This window comes from Phascolarctos cinereus, unplaced genomic scaffold (genome assembly GCF_003287225.1).
Source record: "Phascolarctos cinereus isolate Bilbo 61053 unplaced genomic scaffold, phaCin_HiC Scaffold_4;HRSCAF=312, whole genome shotgun sequence".
Taxonomy (NCBI): domain Eukaryota; kingdom Metazoa; phylum Chordata; class Mammalia; order Diprotodontia; family Phascolarctidae; genus Phascolarctos; species Phascolarctos cinereus.
In genome coordinates this window covers 55,879,225-55,900,534 of record NW_027555847.1, presented here as the reverse complement: position 1 = coordinate 55,900,534, position 21,310 = coordinate 55,879,225, and the positions used below count along the sequence as shown (strand labels likewise).

The 21,310-nt window shown below is 41.4% G+C and overlaps 1 protein-coding gene across 2 annotated transcripts in view; it reads left to right on the top strand.

Annotated features, from left to right (window-relative positions):
* Nucleotides 1-14,356, top strand: part of TMEM40 (transmembrane protein 40) — a 47,978-nt gene extending 33,622 nt beyond the window's left edge. For both annotated transcript variants that reach the window (XM_020981093.2, XM_020981091.2), the window contains exons 2-12: nucleotides 2,827-2,907; nucleotides 3,900-4,049; nucleotides 4,443-4,496; nucleotides 5,565-5,615; nucleotides 7,074-7,109; nucleotides 7,225-7,257; nucleotides 8,529-8,579; nucleotides 9,900-9,971; nucleotides 10,069-10,143; nucleotides 11,719-11,781; nucleotides 13,601-14,356. In XM_020981093.2, coding sequence (XP_020836752.1) covers nucleotides 2,835-2,907; nucleotides 3,900-4,049; nucleotides 4,443-4,496; nucleotides 5,565-5,615; nucleotides 7,074-7,109; nucleotides 7,225-7,257; nucleotides 8,529-8,579; nucleotides 9,900-9,971; nucleotides 10,069-10,143; nucleotides 11,719-11,781; nucleotides 13,601-13,620 — 678 coding nt within the window. In that variant the 5' untranslated portion in view covers nucleotides 2,827-2,834 and the 3' untranslated portion in view covers nucleotides 13,621-14,356. The remainder of the gene's footprint in view (nucleotides 1-2,826; nucleotides 2,908-3,899; nucleotides 4,050-4,442; nucleotides 4,497-5,564; nucleotides 5,616-7,073; nucleotides 7,110-7,224; nucleotides 7,258-8,528; nucleotides 8,580-9,899; nucleotides 9,972-10,068; nucleotides 10,144-11,718; nucleotides 11,782-13,600) is intronic.
* The last annotated feature ends 6,954 nt before the right edge of the window (nucleotides 14,357-21,310 follow it).

The window sequence follows — 21,310 nt, the reverse complement described above, 5'->3', positions numbered from 1 at the left end:
TACTTGTAAAAACAGTTTTAACATTCTTTTTAAAAAATTTTGAGTTCCTAATTCTCCCCCTCCCTCTCCTCTTCCCCGTTGACAAGGCAAGCAGTTTGACATATGCTCTCACTCTCTTCTTAACCCCTTACAATCTGGCTTCAGACCTCATCATTCAACTAAAACTGCTCTCTCTGGAGTAACCAAGGACGCCTTAGTAGACAAATATAATGGCTTTTTCTCAATCTTTGTTCCTGACTCTCTTCTCCATAATTCTCTCTTCTCCCTAGGTGTTTGTGATACTGATTTCTACTATTATTCTATCTATCTGACCACTGTCTGTCCCCTTCGCTTCATCCACATCAGACTCACTAAGAGTAGAGATCCCCAAGGCTCAGTCCTGGGCCTTCGTCTTTCCCTCTCTACTATTTCACTTGGTGATCTCATCAGGTCCCATGATTTCAGTGATCATCTCTATGCAGCTAAATCTCAGTTCTGCTTGTCTGTCACTAACCGCTCTCCTAATCTTCAGTCTTGAAGCTTCAACTGATTATTAGACATCTCAAACTGTACAAGCTACATTTTACTAATTGCAGATATCCCCCACACGTCTTAAACTCAACATGTCCAAAATGGAATTCATCTTTCTTCTCCAGCCACCTCTTCCTGCCTTCCTAACTACTGTATTTCTGTTCAGGGTACCACCCTATCCTCCCAGCCACTTACGCTCCAAACCTGGGTGTCATTTTTGATTCCTCACTCCCAATATCCAAAGAGTTGCCAAGCTCTGTTGTTTCTACCTTCCTAACATGTCTTGTACACTGTCCCTTCTCTCCTCTGACATTGCCACCACCCAGATATAGACTGTCATTACTTTATACCTGGAATATAACATAACATAACATAACATAACATAACATAACATAACATAACATAACATAACATAACATAACATAACATAACATAACATAACATAACATAATATAACACAACATAATATAATATAATATGACATAATATAACATGATACAATATCATATACTATATATTATAATATAATACACCATACCATAATATAATATATTACACCATGTAATATAATATAACATAACACGACACGATATGATACAATACGATACGATACGATATGATATGATGATACAATGCAATATGACATGATATAATAGGCTGCTGGTTGGTCTCCCTGCTTCAAGTCTCTCCCCACTCCAATCCATCCTTCCTAAAACCCAAGTCTGACCATGTCACTCACCTACTCAGTAAACTCCGGTGGCTCTCTATTACCTCAAAGGTCAAATAGAAAACCCTGTTTGGCTTTAAAGTCCTTCATAGCCTGGCCCCTTCCTACCTTTTCAATCTTCCTCTATCTTAGTCAATCCAATGACCTTGGTCTCCTCACTGTTCCTCAAACAAAACTATCTGCCTTCCACCTCCAGGATTTTCATTGGCCATCCCCCATGTCAGGAACTCTTTCCCTCCTCATCTCTGCCTCCTAGTTTCTTTGGCTTCCTTCAAATCTCAGCTAAAGTCCCATCTTCTGCAAGAAGCTTTTCATACTCCTTCTTGATCTCTGCATCCTTCCTTTGAGATTACTCCCAGTTTATCCCCAAAATATCTTGTTTATACATAGCATTTTCATGCTGCCTTACATTGTATACTTAGCACTTAACCACAGTCCCTGACACATAGTAGTTACTTAATAAATGCTATTTGACTGACTGACATCTGAGTTTAGGGTGGACTGGACTGCGGAGGAGGGAGGGAGACTATTACAATAGGTGATGAGGGCCTGGACCATGGTGATGGTGGTGTCAGAGGAGAGAAGGGGGTATATATTAAAGATGCTACAAAGGTAAAATCTACAGGACATGGCAACAGATTGGAAAAGGTGGGGGGAAGAGAATGAGGAATCAAGGATAACGACTAGGTTTCATGTCTGGATGACTGGGTGGACAGTGGTTCTCTTACCAGTCATAGGGAAGTTAGGAATAGGGGAAGGTTTGGGAGGAAAGATAATGAATTCCCTTTTGGACGTACTGAGTTTAAGATGTGTGTAAGAGGTCCAGTTTGGGATGCTTATTACTCAATTGGAGACTCCAGTCTGGAGGTTAGAATAGCGCTTTGGACTAGACAATTAGATCTTAGAATCCTCAACATAGAGATGATAATTGAATCAATGGCAGCTGATGAAATTCACCTAGCTAGCGAGTATCAGGTTGGAGCCCAGGTCTAACCTCGCTCAAACTCCAGCTCTTTCCCGCTCCAGCCACTCCATGTTGCCTCTCTCAGGAATAACAACAATAAATAATAACAATAGCTGGTTTTTATGTAGGGCTTTAAGGCTTGCAAAAAGCTTTTGGAGGCAGTTGGTGGCACAACACCCAGAGCACTGGGCCTGGAGTCAGGAAGACCTGTGTTCACGTCTGGCCTCAGACACTCACTAGCTGTGTGACCCCAGGAAAATCACTTAAACTCTGTTTGCCTCAATTTCCTCAACTGTAAAATGGGGATAATAATAGCACCTACCTCATAGGGCCATTGTGAGGATTAAATGAAATAATATATGTAAAGTGCTTAGCCCAAAGCCTGGCACATAGTAGGGGCTATATAAATGCTTATTCCTTCTCTACATGTGTTATCTTATCTTCCCCCCAGAGAGTGGAAGGGGCTTGCCCTAGGTCATAGGGATTAAATGTCAAAGTCAGGATTTAAACCTTCTGTACTCTGATTCCGTGTCCAGTATTCTTCCTACTATATATACTAGATTGCATTGCATTTCACTGAAATGAATTGATAAGTCTAGCATTATCATCATTGTGATTTCTGCAGGGAAAGCCATGGCCACTACTGGAATACCCCCTCCACCTTGGGATGAACACAAGCCAATCGAGGAAGATACTGCACAATCAGGTTAGACCAGATCTACCTCTGATCTCCAGAAGGCGAAGACCAAGCAGTATGACCTTTAGAAGAAGGAGCTCTTTGCCAGGGGGATGGGGGAGGATGACTTTGGTCCAGCATATATTTCCACTACCATTGGCCCTGTGACCTGGGGTCTAGGTAGCTTCCTGCACTTCTTTATGTAGTTCCTCAAGAGTTCCAGATGCAGGGATTTCCTAGGCTATAATCCATATCCCAGGATGGAGCCTTGGAGCTCCTGAATGTTTGGGTTGGGGTTGGATAGATCTAAACTTTATAGTCATCTGAAAGAGGACCCCATCTGGCCCAGGAATAGAAACTATGGTAAAAAGTTTGTTCTGTTCCCTTTCACTTTAAGAGAGACAAAGCCAAAGACCATAAGATCCCAAAGTCTTATTTAAGTAAAATTTCAACTCCCTTAGTACTTACCACAGTTCTCTGCCCACCATGAATCTTAAATATTCATTGAATCTGTCATACTGAAAAGCCCACTGGTGAAACCACTCTGGGATAGATCAAAGATTTGGGGGTGGGAGTGGAAACCAGGACTTAGAATCAATTGACAGGGGAGATTATTGGGACTTCCAAGTCAGAGCCATGTCCAATGAGGACTATTCCACTAAAACTACTGTCCATTTGTTCACTAGAGTGCCAAGGACTCTGAAGGTCACCTAATGAATTGTAGTTGTGGGACAGAAACATTCATAAAATAGTAAATTAATTATTCCTCAGATTCATGGGATTTTGGAGGTGGATCATATAGTATCAACTCCTCATTTGTAGGTCTGTACTACTGCCATTACTACCCCCATTTTACAGAGGAGGAAGTTGGGGCTCCCTCTGTAATGACCCTCTGCTTACCAAAGTTCAAGAGAACTCCTGGTTGAGTAGAAAAGCAAGAAACTCTCTAGTGATCCTTGATCTCTGATACAAGAGGGTGAAGGCAGGCCTGATCAAAGTCTTCTGTCTTATGTGTTTCACAGAAAAAACAACCAAAGTCACTGAAAAAGAAGAGGAGCATCCTCTTTCAGAAGGAGAATATAAAAATGCCACTTACTTTCCACCTCCATCACCACCGCCACCAAAGTCATCATCATCATCATCATCATCATCATCGTCCTCATCATCATCAGGTAAAACAATTTTCACTTTGGATCTACTTTTAAAAATGTTTTTTATTGATATTTTCTGTTTCTTACATCACTATATTATCCCAATTATCCCTTCCCTAGCCTCTGTTATCAGTAAATAATCCTCTATTTGGGATGTTTAGGGCAGTGTTGGGTATGGTTTATTACCCACTTGAACAGGTCAGTACTTCCATTTATTCCATTACCTCTTGCCTTATGTTCCTCATCTCCATCCTCTTCGGGAAAAGTTAAGTTCATTGAAACATAGCTCTGACTTTTGTGGTTGGTTAGTTGTAATTGTGTTCTTTTTATTTTAACATTTTTATTATTCTTTAATTAAAAAAAGTTTTATTAATTTTCTGTGATTATCCTCAAATCTGGACTCTGTTCTTATAGATAGCAATAGTGATGAGGACCAACTCCATGGGATTGACAAAAAAACCCATCCAGGTGAGTTCACTAGCAGTGGTGTTAAAGTTGACCTGTGTGGAAGGGGAAAATCAAAGCACTAGAGACTCTTAGAGCTGGAAGCAGAGCTACAGCTGTGATCCTGCACTGGGGCAGCTGCAAGTTTACCTCCAGTCCAACTTTTTAAGACAAATTCAATTGGGAGTTGGTAGAAGAATGGGAAAGACCTGGGAAAAGATCGCTGACCTTTGGACAGAAGTAGCCATATGGGGAAAGACCCCAGCATGCTGGCTCATTGGTGTGACCCTGAGCAGCTGTTGGGGAGGCTATCCCCTGGGGAGACACCAAGGAGGTCCAAGATTCACCTGATTCAGCAAGATATTGCTGAAAGGAGGAGGAAGTACCATCTTTTAATTGACTAATTATTCTTGCCAACTTGGTGCTGTGCTTAATTATTTTAATCTGCTAAAGTTTTCAATCACAACTGCTCCCAACGTCCTTCACATTTTGGCATCTTCTTGCAAAACCCTAGTCACCCAACCTTAGTTAGAGGAGATGCTGGAGTTCATTTAGTTCAAACCTTTTCTGAGCACAGGAGTCCCTTCTATAAGTAACCCTGATGAGTGGTCACCCAGCTTCTGGTAAAACTCTTCCTGGAAGGGGAATACATTCCACTGTTGGAAGGCTCCAATTGTCAATTCTTCCTCGTATTGAGCTGAACACAATGTTCGCACTCATCTTAGTTCTACCTTCCAACCGCACAGACCAAATCTTCTCTTTCCCCATGGGATGGTGTCTCCAAGAGGCTCCAACCATTGCCTTGGTGCAGAATGCTTGCCCTCCTCCATTCCCCCCATCAATTCCTTCCCACCCTTTAAGGCTCAGCTCAGACACTGTCTTCCCCATGATACTGTCCTTAAACCCAGCAGAGTGTAATGTCCCTCGATCCCATTTTCTCCTCTTTTGCATTTTCCTTATATTCCAGTTATTTGGCTTCATGGTTCTCTCTTGCTAGACAGCAAACTCTGTAGAGACAGGGACCAAGGCTTCTTTATCTCTGTATTCCCTTCTGGTGCCTTGCACATAATAAATGTTTGTGTTCTCATCCAGATATCATCAAAGATGAGCCAGGGATGAAGAATGAACTTCAGCTCTACGAAGGTAACTCGATTCAACTTAACAGACATTTCAGAAGACCATAGATTGAGGGCTGGAAAGGATCTTAGAGGCAGTCAAGTCCCACCCCCTCATTGTACAGGTGAGGAAGCCAAGACTGAGAGAATAAGTAATTTGCCCAGGGTCTCACAGCCAGTGTAAGAGGCTGGATTTGAACCCAGGTCTTCTTAATTCCAAGTCCAACCAACCACACTGCCTTATATGCACAAGGCACTCTAGTGATTGTTAGGAATACAAAACCAAAAATCAAGCAACTCCTGCCCTCAAGGAACTTACATTCTATCAAGGAGAGGAGGAAATTTAACTCCTACGCAGGTAGGTAATTACAAAATCAAAAAGTTAATTAATTGATAAGTAATTAATTAATACATTGATAATTAATAAGAAACAATTTTAATAGTAATTCAGCACTAACCATTGGGTAGGTGAGGAAAGATTACCATCTTTTCAGAAGAAGCCAGAATGAGGTGCTATTGGCATGAAAACAATCAGCAAAGTGGTTTCCAAAGAAACGTTAATAGCTCACCTTTAGGAGGCAACTAAATGGTATAGTACAGTGCCGGACCTGTAATCAGGAAGTCCCGAGTTTGAATCCCACCTCAAACACTTGCTAGTGGTGCAACCCTGGGCAAATCATTTACCTTCTCAGCCTCAGTTTCCTCATCTGTAAAGTGGGGATGGTATTAGCACCTCATGACAGGATTGTTGTGATGATCAGATAAATGAGATAATACATGTAAGCTCAAAGTGCTATATAGTTGTTAGCCATTATTATTATTATTTGCACTTTATATAGCAATCTCAAGTTTATAATATGTTTTACATATGTTATCTTGTTGCAGTAAATTCTTCATAGCCTCAAAAATGGCAACAACATAGTAAGAATGACCAGAAAAATTCCTTGTTTTTCTGGGAGGAAAAGGGCCAAAATTGAGAATGACGTCCCAGAAAAAGCAACTTATTCATGTAAACAAGAAAATGAGTTTTAATTTATTTTTGAACTCACTGCTTCTCAACTTAGTAGGGGTATAACTTAGGCCTTCTTTATCTATCAAACTCCAATAGTAATTGTTTTTGTTGGAAGTTCTGCATCAGTTGGTTTGCAGTTAGGCAGCTTCCATTAGCCATTTTATAGAAGGTCTGGCCAATGTTCACAAGAACGTAGGTCTTCATGCTTTTGACAACTACTCAGTGCTCATGTGTATATAAATATAAATATATATATATATATATATATATATATTATATATATGTGCATGTGTATGTATGTATACAGGTATATATATATATACACACAGACATATATATGCATATACATTTCTAAAACAGTCTTATGCCTCCTAAATAATATGCTACTTAAAACTTATTCCTTATTTTCTATTTCCAAATGTAATGATAATGGTTAGATACTAATCGTTTTCATTTGTTTTGGGGTTGGGGTAGATCCACCTGGAGAGATAAAACCCTATGATGAATCAGGTAAATATCCCAGTTATAAGTCTGTCATTATTGGAGAAACAAATGTGTTCTCCACATTGTTGTGTTCTCCATATTGTAGGAGGGTGGAAACTAATGTTTAATTTCTTGTTTACAGGGCTCAGAAGAAGAGAAGTTTTACCATCAGATGGTAAATACATAAACTACAAGTGTGGTTACAGATAGTGGGTGTGCCTCTAGGGTAAAACATTGCCAGAGACATTCAAAGGCTGTAGGTAGTTAGTACGCTAGCAACCCAGGGATGGTCCTCTGTACAGGTTGAACAGATAGGCACCTGCCTAGTGGGCTCGGAGGTACACCAGGAAGGGGTCTCTGCCTCCTAAAATGCCTCAGTCCTTTCCTACCTAACATAGCATCTGACATTCCACCATTCATTCACTTGGATCGTTAAGGGTTCTTGGGCAGCAGTGTTAGTGAAATGTGACTTGTATTTGGTTTTGAGTCTTTCCTCTACCACCTCTGAGCTGTGTGACATTGGACAAGTCACTGGTCACTTAGTACCCATCTTACAGGGTTGGTGTAATGATCTCATGAGATAATAAATGTAAGGTGCTTTGTGACTGTAAAGCACCATATAAAAGGCAGCTATTGTTGTTTTCAAAGAGAACTAATGATGTCATGGGGTGATAGTTATAGCTATCCCTAGGAGGGACCACCTGAAGCCATCACTAGCTCTCCCCTTAGCAAGAGAGTTTCTGGGGAGCAGAAGAGCACTAGGATTGGGGAGAGAGAGAAGAAAGGGAGGTGGGAAGACACCAAAGTCAAACCTTATAGACACCTTTGAAGTTTTGCCAGCTGCAGACCAGCCTTTGCAGGTTAATCATTCACTCAATAAATATTTATTGAATGCCTACTGTATACAAAGCATTATGTTAGGGGCTGGAGGAGATAAAAAAATTAATTAAGACATGGTGCCTGCCTTCAAGAAACTTTATAAGCTGTGGAAATATGTTTTGTATAACTTAGAATATGCATAATGGGTATTGCATTTCTGGTCTTCTCAGTAGGTAGGGGAAGGAGTTGAAGGAGAGAGACAATATGGAGCTGAAAATTTTAAAAAACCCAATATTTTAAAAGAAAGAAACTTTCAGTCTAGTAGGTGATGCCATCAAAGGTCTTAAGTAGTATAAGTGGTGATGTCAATAAGACTTACTATGGGTTTAGAAGTCACTGATGGACTAAACACTATATTTGGAGGTTTATACTCACTGGTCTTATACTGTGAGTTTACAGAGTAAATGAACCAGAGCTATTCCTTTGGTTCAAGGAGAAAAATCCTTTGCATTGAAAAAGAAAATTGAATTGAAAAAGAATTTAAAGAGAAGAAATTAATTTTTCAAGTGAACACCACCTGCTGAGAAGTTATTGTCATCTTTACACAATCATCCTTTTGTTTTAAAGAGCCAGAAAAGGAAAACACTCAGGCAAGAAGAGTGAACATAAAGAAAGATGGTAAGAAACTTACCGTGTGGCTCACAGCTTCTTCTCCCCGTTTTGGAGTCAGAGTTTTAAACTGAGCGGACCATATCTTATTGTAGTTCATTGTTCACACTTGGATAATAAAAATGGGGCAGAAACATTGACCACCTTCCCACAATGCTGAGATACTAGTAAGCTTTCTAACCTTGAGCACATCACTTTTCCTTTCCCTTATATGTAAAATGAAGGAGATGGATTAGATGGTCTCCTATAATTCCTTTTAACATGGTTATTCTATGTTCAAAGGTACTTCCTAGGTCTGACATTCCAACTCTGATACTACCTATGTGATATTGGACAAGGTATTTCTACCCTCTGGGCCTCAGTCTCTTCATCTGTAAAATGAGGGCATTGGATTAGATGATCTCTAAAACCTGAATTCCCTTCTCAGTCTAATATTTAATGACTGGACAGGAAATGTTTAACAGAACTAAGGGAAACCAAAAGATTAGGCTCAGGAGAGATTCCTGAGAAGGTCATTAGTGGGAAAAGACTTGGAAGACAGAGTTTTAAATGATGCTTGTTTCAACCCCAAAGGATGGCTATGGACTGAACTTATCCTGAAGGGAGAGGACGGGAAGTCATATAATAGATTTCTGTGAAAGAAGGACCTAGTGATCCTAACACGATTGAACTCACCTGTCATATGAAGGGGTTGGACCAGGTCAAGGGGATCAAACTTCAGAGCAACCATTATCTGGGAAACATTATTTCCCAAGTTTGAGAAATGTTAAGCAAACTAAATAAAAACATTAAAAACATAGATAATGTTAATTTGTGGTTTTCTTAGTCAATATGCTACCTGTGATTTGAGTTTGACACTACTGAATTAGATGACCTAGAAGGTCTTTGCTAACTCTAATGTTCTAGCATTCTAAGTCACGAAAGGAAAATTTTATATGATGTAAGGAAAATGGGGCTGCGACAAAATGTAGGCATTATAATGTTCAAAGGCTAGGCAGGAGACGGTATAGCAGAATTCATAGGCCTGCAGGGTTTATTCATTTAGAGCTGAAAAGGACCTTAGCAGCCGTCTAGTCTAACCCCTACATTTTATAAGTGAGAAACTAAGACCCAGAGATTCCCAGGTAGGACATGAGTTCAAATTTAACCAATGTTATAATTTTTAGATAAGACGTGGTCCCTGTTCTCATGGAGTTTATAATTATAGTATCTGTGAAGTCAATGACCCACTGGAAACTCCGTATTGGAAACCCAATAATTCCTGCAGTTATTTAAAGAGATAATTGGAAGAGCAGAATAGAGTTTAATTTTCGATTCTTTCCTTTCCAGATGAATTTTTCCATTTTGTTCTGCTTTGCTTTGCTATTGGGGCTGTGCTAGTCTGTTATCACTACTATGCAGGTAAGGCTGGCTTGGGGGAAAATGAGGAGTGAGAGAGAGAGGCCTATTAGTGCTCATACAGAGGTTAACCCACATTCTCCTTTGCTCAACTTCCCAGATTGGTTCATGTCTCTGGGCATTGGGTTGCTAACCTTTGCTTCTCTGGAGACTGTTGGAATATATTTCGGCCTGGGTAAGTAGAACTTCAAGTACCCCATGAATCTGGGTGGTCCCATGGTGTTGTAACTTGGTCTGCGGTAGTCATAAGCCACATATTGCAAGATAACCATGTTACAATACTGGTATTTATTTCTTCATTTAGGATTTATACCTCATCTACTTCCAAAAAGAATTTCAGAGCACTTGCAAAACTGAATAGAACAACATAAAAGGGGACGGCTTTAGGTGAAAAAGAGAAAGGTGCATTAAAAGGAACATAGAAATAGATGTTAACAGGTACCTGAAATAAGTAAATTGTTGAAGTATGCACAGTGTGCAGCTCTGAATTTCTTGGCAACTCAAAAATTCATTCATTCGTTCATTTGACAAGTCTTCAGACCCCATGTACTGTGGGAGAGACAAAGATAAATTAAATCTAATTTCTATTCTCAGAAGTTTTATTCTAGCAGGGGAGGTAAGAATATGTACACAGATAACAATAATACAGTGTATAATGTGAATGACCAGCAAAATGATCACACAATACGAATGAGAGTAGTAATAATACCAGACTGACTTAGGCCCTAAAATTCCTACTCTAGAATCTGCCTGATTTTAGGCTTTCTCACTTGACGAAATGTCACCTCTTTAGGAAGGCTTCAGCCATCATTAGTCATTTACAGCTCAATAGAAATGAGTTTTTCAGAGCCTTTCCTCATAGCAGACTTTGATATAGAGTAAAGAGGAGAGAGCATGAGGGCAAGGGGAGCGAGGACAAAGCCAAGAAAAGGGTGTTAAGAGAGGGGACAGGACGCTCAACACAAACTTCCCTTTGTCTATTGAGAAAAGAGTCCTAGAAATGTGGCTGGAACCGGGCTGCCCAATCTCGTTGCTTCTAGCCGTTAGCTAGAACACGAGTCCAGAAGCAGGAGAAACTGTTGTCCCACTCCACACTGAACAGCAAGGTCAAGTAGGGCTGTGACCTTTCTTTAAGGCCATAACGGGGAATTCTGGTGCTAGGACAAATTTAGTCAAGTAACTATCTGGGGGGTAGAGTAGAGGCGGGAGAACAGACTGCCTTGATCAGCTGCAGTTGCTCGGGGTGGTAGGGAAAGATTGTCCGAGGGAGTCTGGTCTATGAGTCTGAAACTATGTTAGCCAACAGTTCCTGACTCCCAACCCACTGGAGAAGATGAGCTGGAAAGCGAAATCAGCAAGTAGGAGAAAGAAGACTCAGGGAGATAATTGTCATAGTGACAAGAGCTAGAGGATGCCCCCCTAGTGCAGTTCTCCTGCAATGGTAGGGATTTGTGAGGGACAGTGAGGAGTTAGGGCAGTGAGCCAGAGGAAACCTATAGGGAGAAAGTATACTCCTCATGGAGATTGGTGCCCTATGACAAAGCTCCTGTTACCCTGCCCTAGCTATGGCTCTGCCTTTGTTGCCCTGGAAAGCTTAGGGAATGTCTCAGAGACATGCGGTCCCAAGGGAGTAGAGCGCCCTGAATTGGTGGGAAGGTCACTTGTCTTAAGGGTTGAACTAGATGGTTCTTAGCATTTTTCTAGCTTTAAATCTCTGACCTTAATGCATCCTGTTTTTGTTTTTCAACAGTGTATCGGATTCACAGCATCCTTCAGGGTTTCATTCCCCTCCTTCAGAAAATAAGACTAATAGGTAACTTTTGAGGTTTTCCTATGACCCCTTTGCTTTTACATGCTTATATTCTGCTCTGGCAGAGTCTCCTGATTATAATAATGGTGATCCCTCTCTGACTTGTTATCTACAAAGCACTTTGTCATCCGTGATCTCATTTGCTCTTTATAACAAACTTTGGGAGGAAGCAGGAGAAGAGATTATTATCCCCATTTTTAGGTGAGGTAAGTGAGGCCCAGAAGGATAAAAATCAGCCATCCAGCATCATACAACAATTTAGTAACAGATCCAGCACTTGAACCTAGGATTCCTGGCTCTTAATTTATAATAAGCCAGCTTGGTGGCACAGCAGACAGAGTGATGGAACTGGAGTCAGGAAGAGCTGAATTTGAATCCTTTCTCAGCTATTTACTAGGTGCGTGACATTGGACAATTCCTCTAACTTCTCTGGGCCTCAGTTTCCTCAGCCACAAAAGAAGGGGTTGGACTAGACATTTTGAAGAAGGTCCTTCCATCTCTAAATCTATGATCTGTCAGCTTCAGAAGACCTGGTTTCAAATCCTGCCTCAGACCATTACTAGCTGTGTGGTTACAGCCAAGTCACTTCTCTTTAAAATGAGGATAATGTTACCTGCAGCATCTACCTCATGGGCTTGTGGCATGCTTCAAATGAAGTGATACACAGAAATATCTAATTGTCACTTGGGATGATGTTATCCTAGTATCTGATGCTTTTTTTTTTTAGAGCCCTTTGGCACATCTTATAGAAATGGAGATTCACAATAGCCTGGGGAGGTAGGCAGGTATTATAACTACCCTATTCCTATCCCTAGCCCTGGCAGGGCTAAAGCACAGGGTCTAAGTCACCATTCCCAGCTGGATGTCGGCAGAACTGAGACCAGAGCAAAGGTCTCGACTCCTGGTCCATTGTTCTTTCTGCTAATCCTAGATAGCCATTCTGTCTTGGTGCTAAGCAGCTGAAACCAACCCAATTCCGTGGAAAGAGTGCCAGCTTTGACATTAGAGGACTGAGTATCAAATCTTTGTTCTGCTACTCACAACTTGTGTGATTCTGAAAAAGTCACAAACTTTTAAAAGTTGTGTTTTGGAAGCACTTGGAGTTAAGTGACTTACCCAGGGTCGCATAGTGAGTAACCATCTGAAGTCACATTTGAACTCAGGTCCTCCTGACTCCCAGACTGGAGCATTATTTACTACACCACCTATCTGGGCCCCCCACCTCATTTATTTAAATTATTTTACACTCAAAACCTGTGGAGTATACTTAGAGTTGATCCCAGCTCTCTGGCCCTCACTTTCTACATCTGTACAATGTTGAATGGGAGAAAAGAGTTTTTAATGTTTTTTAGGTCATGAGCCCCTTTGACCTTTGAGGGAAAGCCTACAAACTCTTAAAATAATGACTTTAAATGCATAAAATAAAATACATATAACTGCAAAGGAAACCAATTAAATTGAAATATGATCATTTTTTTAAAAGTTCACTGATTTCAGATTAAAAATTCTTGGACCAGAGGATATGTAGGGGCACTTGTAGCTCTAGCTGTGAACCTACAGGGCAATATCTGTATGTCACCCAAATATCAGGAGAATACCAATTACAGTGCATTCAGGTTTATATGTAATTATTGTGCAATGAAACAATTAAGCAATTAATCATTAAATCCAATTAGTTCTAAGAGAAAATAAGTTGGTCAAATAGGACATCTTGGAGACCAGAACACAAGGCAATGTTTTCATTATAATGGAGTGTTCTGGTGAAAGAGAAGGAGGACCTGTTATGCTCAACACCTCTTCACATTCTGCCTTTGCTTCACAGGTTTCCGGAAGTCAGACTGACAGGTTGGTTTCAGAGGACAACTGGCATCAGGCTGGACTTGGGCCTATCAATCCAGAAATCATAAAATTAATCACTGCAGAACAACAGCAGGGTAAAGGAACCTTCAGCCCTATGCCTTGGGGGGAACTGCCCTTGAGAAATAAAAACACCTTGTCCTTCGGCATCACCTAATAAGTCTGAGCATAGGATCAGCCAAGTCTTCAGGTCCTAAGCTCATGTCAGTTTTATTCTAAAAGTTGACTTAATAATCAAGGGGAGGGAAAGGGAAATGGGAGGGAATGGGAGAGGGTACATGGCTTCCCACCTGACTGGTTCTGATTCTGAAGAGGAGATTTCATTGGAAAAGCCTTGGGAGACAAATGGTCTTGTAGAGTGTCCTCAGGGCTCCTCCCAGCTTTGATCTGGTCTGTAATGGCCTGACCATGACCTCCATCTTTGGGTTTCCTGTTTGCTCGACAATCTTCAGCCAAATGGTATTTGTTGGCTTGGTCTCCCCATCGGAGGATGCTTCCCTGCAACGGCAGGAATTCTTAGGCATCTGAACTCAAAGAAGAGCTGGTCAGGCTCAGGACCACCATCCAAGCCAAAGGGGATGGGATACTTTGACCAAACTGTTGAGTCATACAGAGATGTATGGTTTCTTCAGCCATTCAAGCTGAAAACTATGACCAATAGCTACATATATTGTGTTGGGAGTGGAAAGAAGTCAGAATAAATTGTTTATAATCATGAAAATCACATTTGTGTGTTACATCCATCCCCCAGAGCCAGTCATGTTATAGCTGCTGTTGGCTTGACCCGACTCCAAATATGTTTCTCTTTTTCTTGCATTTGTACAACTTATATATAATATTCCTTTGTATTCCTGTATTGTATTTTCTCAAGGAAGGATCATTCTCTCTACCCCCACCCAGCCTCCTAAAGATCTAGGATATGGGTGGAAACCAGATGGGAGGTAGTGTGGCCCAGTGGTTTTGGAGTCTGAGGACCTGAGTTCGAATCTTGTGTTTGATGTTCACCTGTTTGCCTTTGGGCAAGTCACTTAGTTGGGCCTGAGTTTCTTCATCTATGAGAGGTTTCTTCTCATAAGGGGTATTGTACTAGATGGCCCCATCTTGCTCTGGACCTACGATCCTTTAAGATGAACTTCAACAGGAATAAATGGAATGGGGATTATTGAATTTGGTTTAAAAAACAACCCACCAACCCAGTTGTGCAAGCACAGAACTGGGATCGTGGGGCTTAAAGGCACATCACATGAAAAAGACCTGAAGGTTTTAGATGATGAGGAGTCACAATGAGTCAACAACAGTGTGATGTGACTGCCAAAAAGGTTAATTTGGTCTTAGGCTGGATTAAAAGAAATGTGGCAAATTGCTCGAGGCAGCTAGGTGACTCAGTGGATAGAGTGCTGGTCCTGGTGTCAGGAGGACCTGAGTTCAAATCCGGTCTCAGACACATAACACTCACTAGCTGTGCGACCCTGAGCAAGTCACTTAACCCCGATTGCCTCACCAAAGGAAAAAGAAAATAAGAAATGTGGTGGCCATCCCAATATCCTCTGCTTCTGGTCAGTGAGGGCCTCATTTTATAAAGGGAGCCAGCTGGAGTATAAGCAGAGGAATGTGACAAGATGAAGGGTCTAGAAGCTGCCACATTAGAAAATGATTGAGGGAAGGGGGCATGGACCTTAAAGAAAACTGTATTAAGTAGAAGAAAGGAAAACTGAGTTTTCCTCTCAGCCGTACTGCTAACTGACTATGAGACCTCTGGCAAATTGCTTCCATCAGTCAATAAACATTTAGCAAGCACCTACTAAGTTCCAGGTACTGTGCTAAGAACTTGGGATGCGAATACAAAAAAAGAAAGACAATCAGAGCCCTCAAGGAGCTTACATTCTAATGGCAGAAGAAAACACACAAGGAAAGTGAAAAGTGGTGGGGTGCTGGGTGGAGTATCCTGTGCAGGGGCACGATGGAGCCCAAAGGCGTGCAGCTGGGTAAAAAATGGAGAGTCACCTGGCTTGGGCATCTTCCTTAAACGAGGTTTTGGGAGCAGCTCTCCATTCTGCTCTTCAGTCGGAGGGGTCCCAGGCCAGAGTCCTGATGAAATGTGAGTACCAGGGCTGATGGGATCTTGCAGGATAATGAGGTTTCTGAGGTATGATGAGGACTCTGTTACAGGGCAGCTGGGGCTGCAAGGGGAGCCAGATGACAGAGTGCAGATGCCGCAATGCAAAGCCATTGTTAAAATTAGAAAAACAACATGGGGGATGGGTGCCCGAGGTGGGGGGAGGGGAAGGAGAGGGAAGTGGGTGGGGATCCTTATTCTTGTGCAAAGGATGACGAGACTATGGGAAAGTTAATTCCTGCACACCGAGCCTTAACTGGCTGAAACTTCCCTTCAGGCATATTCAGTTGGTGGTTGTTGGTGGGAGTGGGGAAGGAGACAAAACTCAGTCCCAGAAGAATAGGATGGGCCAGGAGAGAGGGCTAAACAGGGTAGTGAGGGACGGTGGGGAAGAGCCACAGGTGCTGCAGACTGGGCACAGTCCCTACCTCAAGTGCAATCGTACCAGAAGAGGGCACCCAACAACTTAGAGAAATCTGCAGATATAATGGCACCCCTGCCAGCCCTATTACACCCCACACTCGGTAAGGTCCTGGTGCACTGGGTCAGTTTATTGTGTACTTCCCATTTAGTCACTGGTTATGACACTAGAAATAAAAGCAGAGTAGAAAAAGTGACGGCTGGAAGACCCTATTTCAAATCCTGGTTCTGCCACTTAGCAGCTGCGTGGCCTCGATCAAGTCTGAACTTTCTTTTGCTGGCTTTTGTATGTTTTAAAATGTTTTATTGATGTTTCCTTTTTAAAATAAAGTTTATTGATATCTCTTTTTTTTTACATCATCAGAATTTCTTCCAATTTTCTTCCATTTCCTCCTACCAGAGAGCCATCCCATATAACAAATAATAATTTTTAAAGAAAAAGAAGAGACAGAAAAATCTGTAAAACCAATCAATACATCAAAAAAGAAAAGGCTTAAAATGTATGAAATGTAGCACACCTGTGGCCCTGCAAAGAGATGGAGTGGGAGGTGTCTTCATAGGAGCTCTGATTGTTCTTCCTAGTTTTGTAAAATTCACTTTTGGTTTTTCTTTCCATTGACATGGTTGTGACCATTGTGTGTATCAGTTTCTTGGCTCTGTTAACTTCACTCTGCACCAGTTCACGTAGATCTTGCCATGTTTCTCTATATTTACTCGTTACATACATCTTTTCTTATGGCACATCACATTCATGTACCACAATATATTTAGTCATTTCCCAACTGATAGGCATTTAATTTGTTTGCAATTCTTTGCTTCCACAAAAAGTGCTGCTATAAATATTTTGGTGTATATAGGGACTTTCTTCTTATCAGTGACCTCCTTGGGGTATAAGCCTAGTACTGAAATCTCTAGGTCAACTGGTATAAACATTTTAGTCAATTTATTTGCATAATTGCAAATTACTTCTCAAAATAATTGTACTGAGTCACAGCTCCACCAACAATGCACCAGTGTGCATATCTTCCCACAACCCCTCTAACATCAACTATTCTGTCTTTGTCAGTTTGCAGAGGACGAGGTAAAACTTCAGGGTGATTTGCATTTCTCAACCATAAAATGAGGAGTAGATGTTCTCAGAGGTCCCTTCCATCTCAAGATCTATGATCCTACCCTTTCAGGATTCCTCAGGTCCTTTCCAGCCCTATATCTATGATACTTTATAGTTTGGAAAAATACAACCCAGAATTTCTCAGTTGGAGACCATCAAGTTAAACTTGAACCTGCCAGGAATCCTTCCCTACAATAATGAAAATAGCTAGTATTATGAGAGAAATATCTCCTCTCTGAGTTTATTGCTGACAAAGAGATATTTACCACAGAAATTGTGGAGATAAAAACCTTGGTTTTGTTGGTATGTTCAAGCATAGATTCAGGCCTCAGAGGAAACCCGAACCATGAACAGGAGTCTTCAAAAGCTCTCTTATAGGCAAAATTGCATCAGAGTAGCAGAGAAATAATTCATTTACATATTGCAATCCTATACATCTTTCTTAGGCCATAAAAGCTGAAGAGAAGATAGATCCATAATTCCATACTTCCTTCAAGGTCATAAAAGTTGAACCAACGTAGTGAACAGAGTCATGATCTAATACGTCACTTAAGGAAACAAACCTCATTAAAAAAAACAAACCAAACACATACACAGAGCCAGCTAGGTGGCACAGTGGATAGAGCATTGGCCTTGGAGTCAGGAGGACCTGAGTCCGAATCTGACCTCAGAGACTTAATCCTTACTAAGTGTGTGACTCTGGGCAAGTCACTTATCCCCATTACCTAGCCAAAAAAATAAAAAATAAACCACCTCTGTAGGTAAACTAAGTCAGATTATAGGTTAAACTACGTCTAGAGGATTTGCAAATTGAACCCTCTAAATGTAGTTTAATCTGCAACCTGACTTAGTTTCCCTGATTGAGCAGGAGGATTTATGTGTTGCCCAGAAATCAGGGACAGTTGAGAGTCTTCCTCTGGCTTCTTATCTAAGGAGTACTTAAGGCTCTTTAATAAATTTTTATATCCCATGAGACAATTTTTGTTCAGGTGAGGTTAATATTAAAATGGACTTTTAGTCCAGCAAAATTTGTAGGAGGAATGGCCCTGAGTCCCGAATAACAGATAGAAATTTTAAAATTCCCATAACACTAGCATGTATATAGTGGGTAAGATTCACATGGGTCATCTCATCTAATCCTCATGACAACCTGGAGAAGTAGGTGCTTTTGTCATCCCCATTTGATAGATGAGAATACCGAGGCTGAGAGTGTTTCAGTGTGGCTTGCCCAAGGTCCCACAGCTAGGTAAGTGACTGAGGCAGGCTGTGAACTCGCACCTTCTTGACGCCAATCTCCTAAAAAATGCTGATGCAACTGTAGCCTGCAGACTTCAAGTGAGGGGGCATTCCCGGCTTCCTCAGGAAGACGGGCCCATTTTACAGACACTGGTAGGTTCAGGTAGGACAGTTTTCCTTTCTTGGAGCTGGTCTGTCTTTCACACTCTTCCACAGGCTGTTCCTGGTTCTGCTTTCTGGAGCCAAGCTGAATTAGTCTGATTCCTCTTGATTCTCTCTTCACAACAAGCCTGAGAAACACATGGTCTTATTATCCCCACTTTATAGATGAGAAAACTGAGACTCAAGTGGGTGAAGTAGCTAGCCAGTAAGTTGGGCAGAACTGTTGGCTCAGCACAAGTCTCCCCGCTGCCAGTCGAGCCAGTGTTCCTTCCACTAAACCGTACTGATTTTCTATGTCGCTGTAACTGCAGGTGTAGTCTACAGAACACTGTGTATAATGAATTGGATGCTGGCCTCAAAGTCAGGGAGACTGAGGTTTCTGCCTCTAAAATTCTGCTTCAGGCAGAATTTTAATCCCCGCTCCGCCACTAGAACTGCCTGGGTGACCTCAGACAAACCGCTTAACCTTTCTCTCTGCCTCAGAGTCCTCATCTGTAAGATGAGAGAGTTACGGACTAGATGATATCTATCTTCTTTTCTAACTCTGGATCTCCTATCCCAAGGTCCTGTGATACTATTTGCTAGCTGGGCAAGTGACTTAATTGCTCTCAGCCTCAGTTTCCTCATCTGTAAAACGGGGTTAATAATACCTGTAGCAATTACCCCACAGGCTGGGAGGGTCTAATGAGGTAATGTACATAGTGTACTTTGTAAACCTTAAAAGCATCCCATAAAATGTCAGCCAGTGTTATTATTAATACATTATAACCAAACAGCCCCATAAAACTGTGAAGCTTCTCCTTAAATATCTTGTTGTTCTTCTTAAGCTAACTGCCCCCAGAACAGCATTTTGCTTACCTTGGGCTTTTGCTAACCCAATCAAGGACATGAAGCGGGTATGTTTTGTTGAGCTATACTTTCTTACCAAGTAAAACTATTTATTATCTCACTTAAACTCCTCTGTGACTTGTCCAGAGGGGCATACCGGGTGAACAGCTCTCATTTACGTTTAGGGCTACACTGCTCAAGAAGAAGAGCATGGGAGCCATTGAGTGACTTATCTATTCTATGCTTCCTTGGTTCTGGATGGGTGATCTCATCGATGTGGACATTCCCTCCAGTGGTGCAGATCTCCATCTCCCAATACACGTGGGTTCTTCTTGTGGGACTTCTTTGATGTCCTCCCAGAAATCCTTCCCAGGGGGTCTGTGTAACCTGCTAGACGTTCTCCTTTTTTATTTTTTTCCAACATGTTTCAGTAGAAAGTGTGATGACCTCAGGATCAGAGGAACTACTTTCAACTTCATGCCCTATCACCCTAGTGCCTTCCTTCTGATGATTACCTCCAAATTATTCTGTTTTTACCTAGTTGTTTGTATGTTATCATCCCCATTAGACTATGAGCTCCTGTAGCACAGGGCCTGGCACACAGTAGCTGCTTTAAAATGTTCATTAGGGGCAGCTAGGTGGTGCAGTGGATAGAACACTGGAGCTGGAGTCAGGACAACCTGAGTTCAAATCCAGGCTTGGACACATAACACTTACTAACTGTATGACTCTGGGCAAGTCACTTAACCCCAATTGCCTCACCGAAAAAAAAAAAAAAGAAAAAATATTCATTGCCTGACTGACTACTGCATACTATGTGTAGGACCTTGGGCAAGTGACTTGACCTCCTTAGATCTCAGCTTTCTCATCTGCAAAATGAGGATTTGACTATGATCTCCACGGTCCCTTCCAGCTATAAATTTCTCAACCAACCATTCGACAAATATTTATTAAACACCTACTATGCACCAGGCATTTTTTAAGAAACTGGACCTGTAACTGCAGGTATAGGGAACTCTCAGTGAAAGGTTCCATCTGCCGGTGTAGACTAGCACCTTCTCTGCAATTCAGAGACCTAGGGTGCTGCTTGGGTCAAAGAGACATTCGGTGACTTGCCTGGGGTCACAGAGCCAATACGTGTCAGAGTTGAGCCAGAGTTGAAACTAGGTTTTTCTAACTCCCTCACTCTGAGGGCGGCCCTCTGTCCACTGAATCATGCTGCTAGGGATAAAAAGACAAAAATGAAATAGCTGTTGTTTTCAAGGAGATTGCTTTCTCTAGGGTCAGATTGCATGTGCATATGTAAGTATATGTAAAAAAAGACACAAGATAGCTTTGGTAGGGTTGGCACTATCATCTAGATGGAGCACAGTAATTGACTTTTTAGGGAAGAGAGGGATTGGATTCTAAGAGGGAGAGGGGAGAAAGGAGTGCATTCCAGGCGTAGGGGACAGCCTGTACAGAGGTATGGAGAATGGAGATTGCTGTGGTACAAGTAGGCAAGTCTGGCTGAGGTCCGGAATGACGGTTTTATTTATTTATTTTTAACTTCTCTCTTTTTTATCATTCATTTAACAAATATCAGCAGACACAAGCATTTCATTATATAAAGTAAAACAGGAAAAGAGAATTTAACAGTTTGGACTTCTTTTAGGTAATTTTGCTTTTTAGTTCTGCATTTAATTTAACACTGTAGTAAAAAAGCTGTTCTGCTTGCCTGTCTCTGTTCAGACCTTTAAATGATAGCTCTTTTGGTGGTGGCAACGAATTGGAAACTGAGGAGATGCCCATCATTTGGGGAA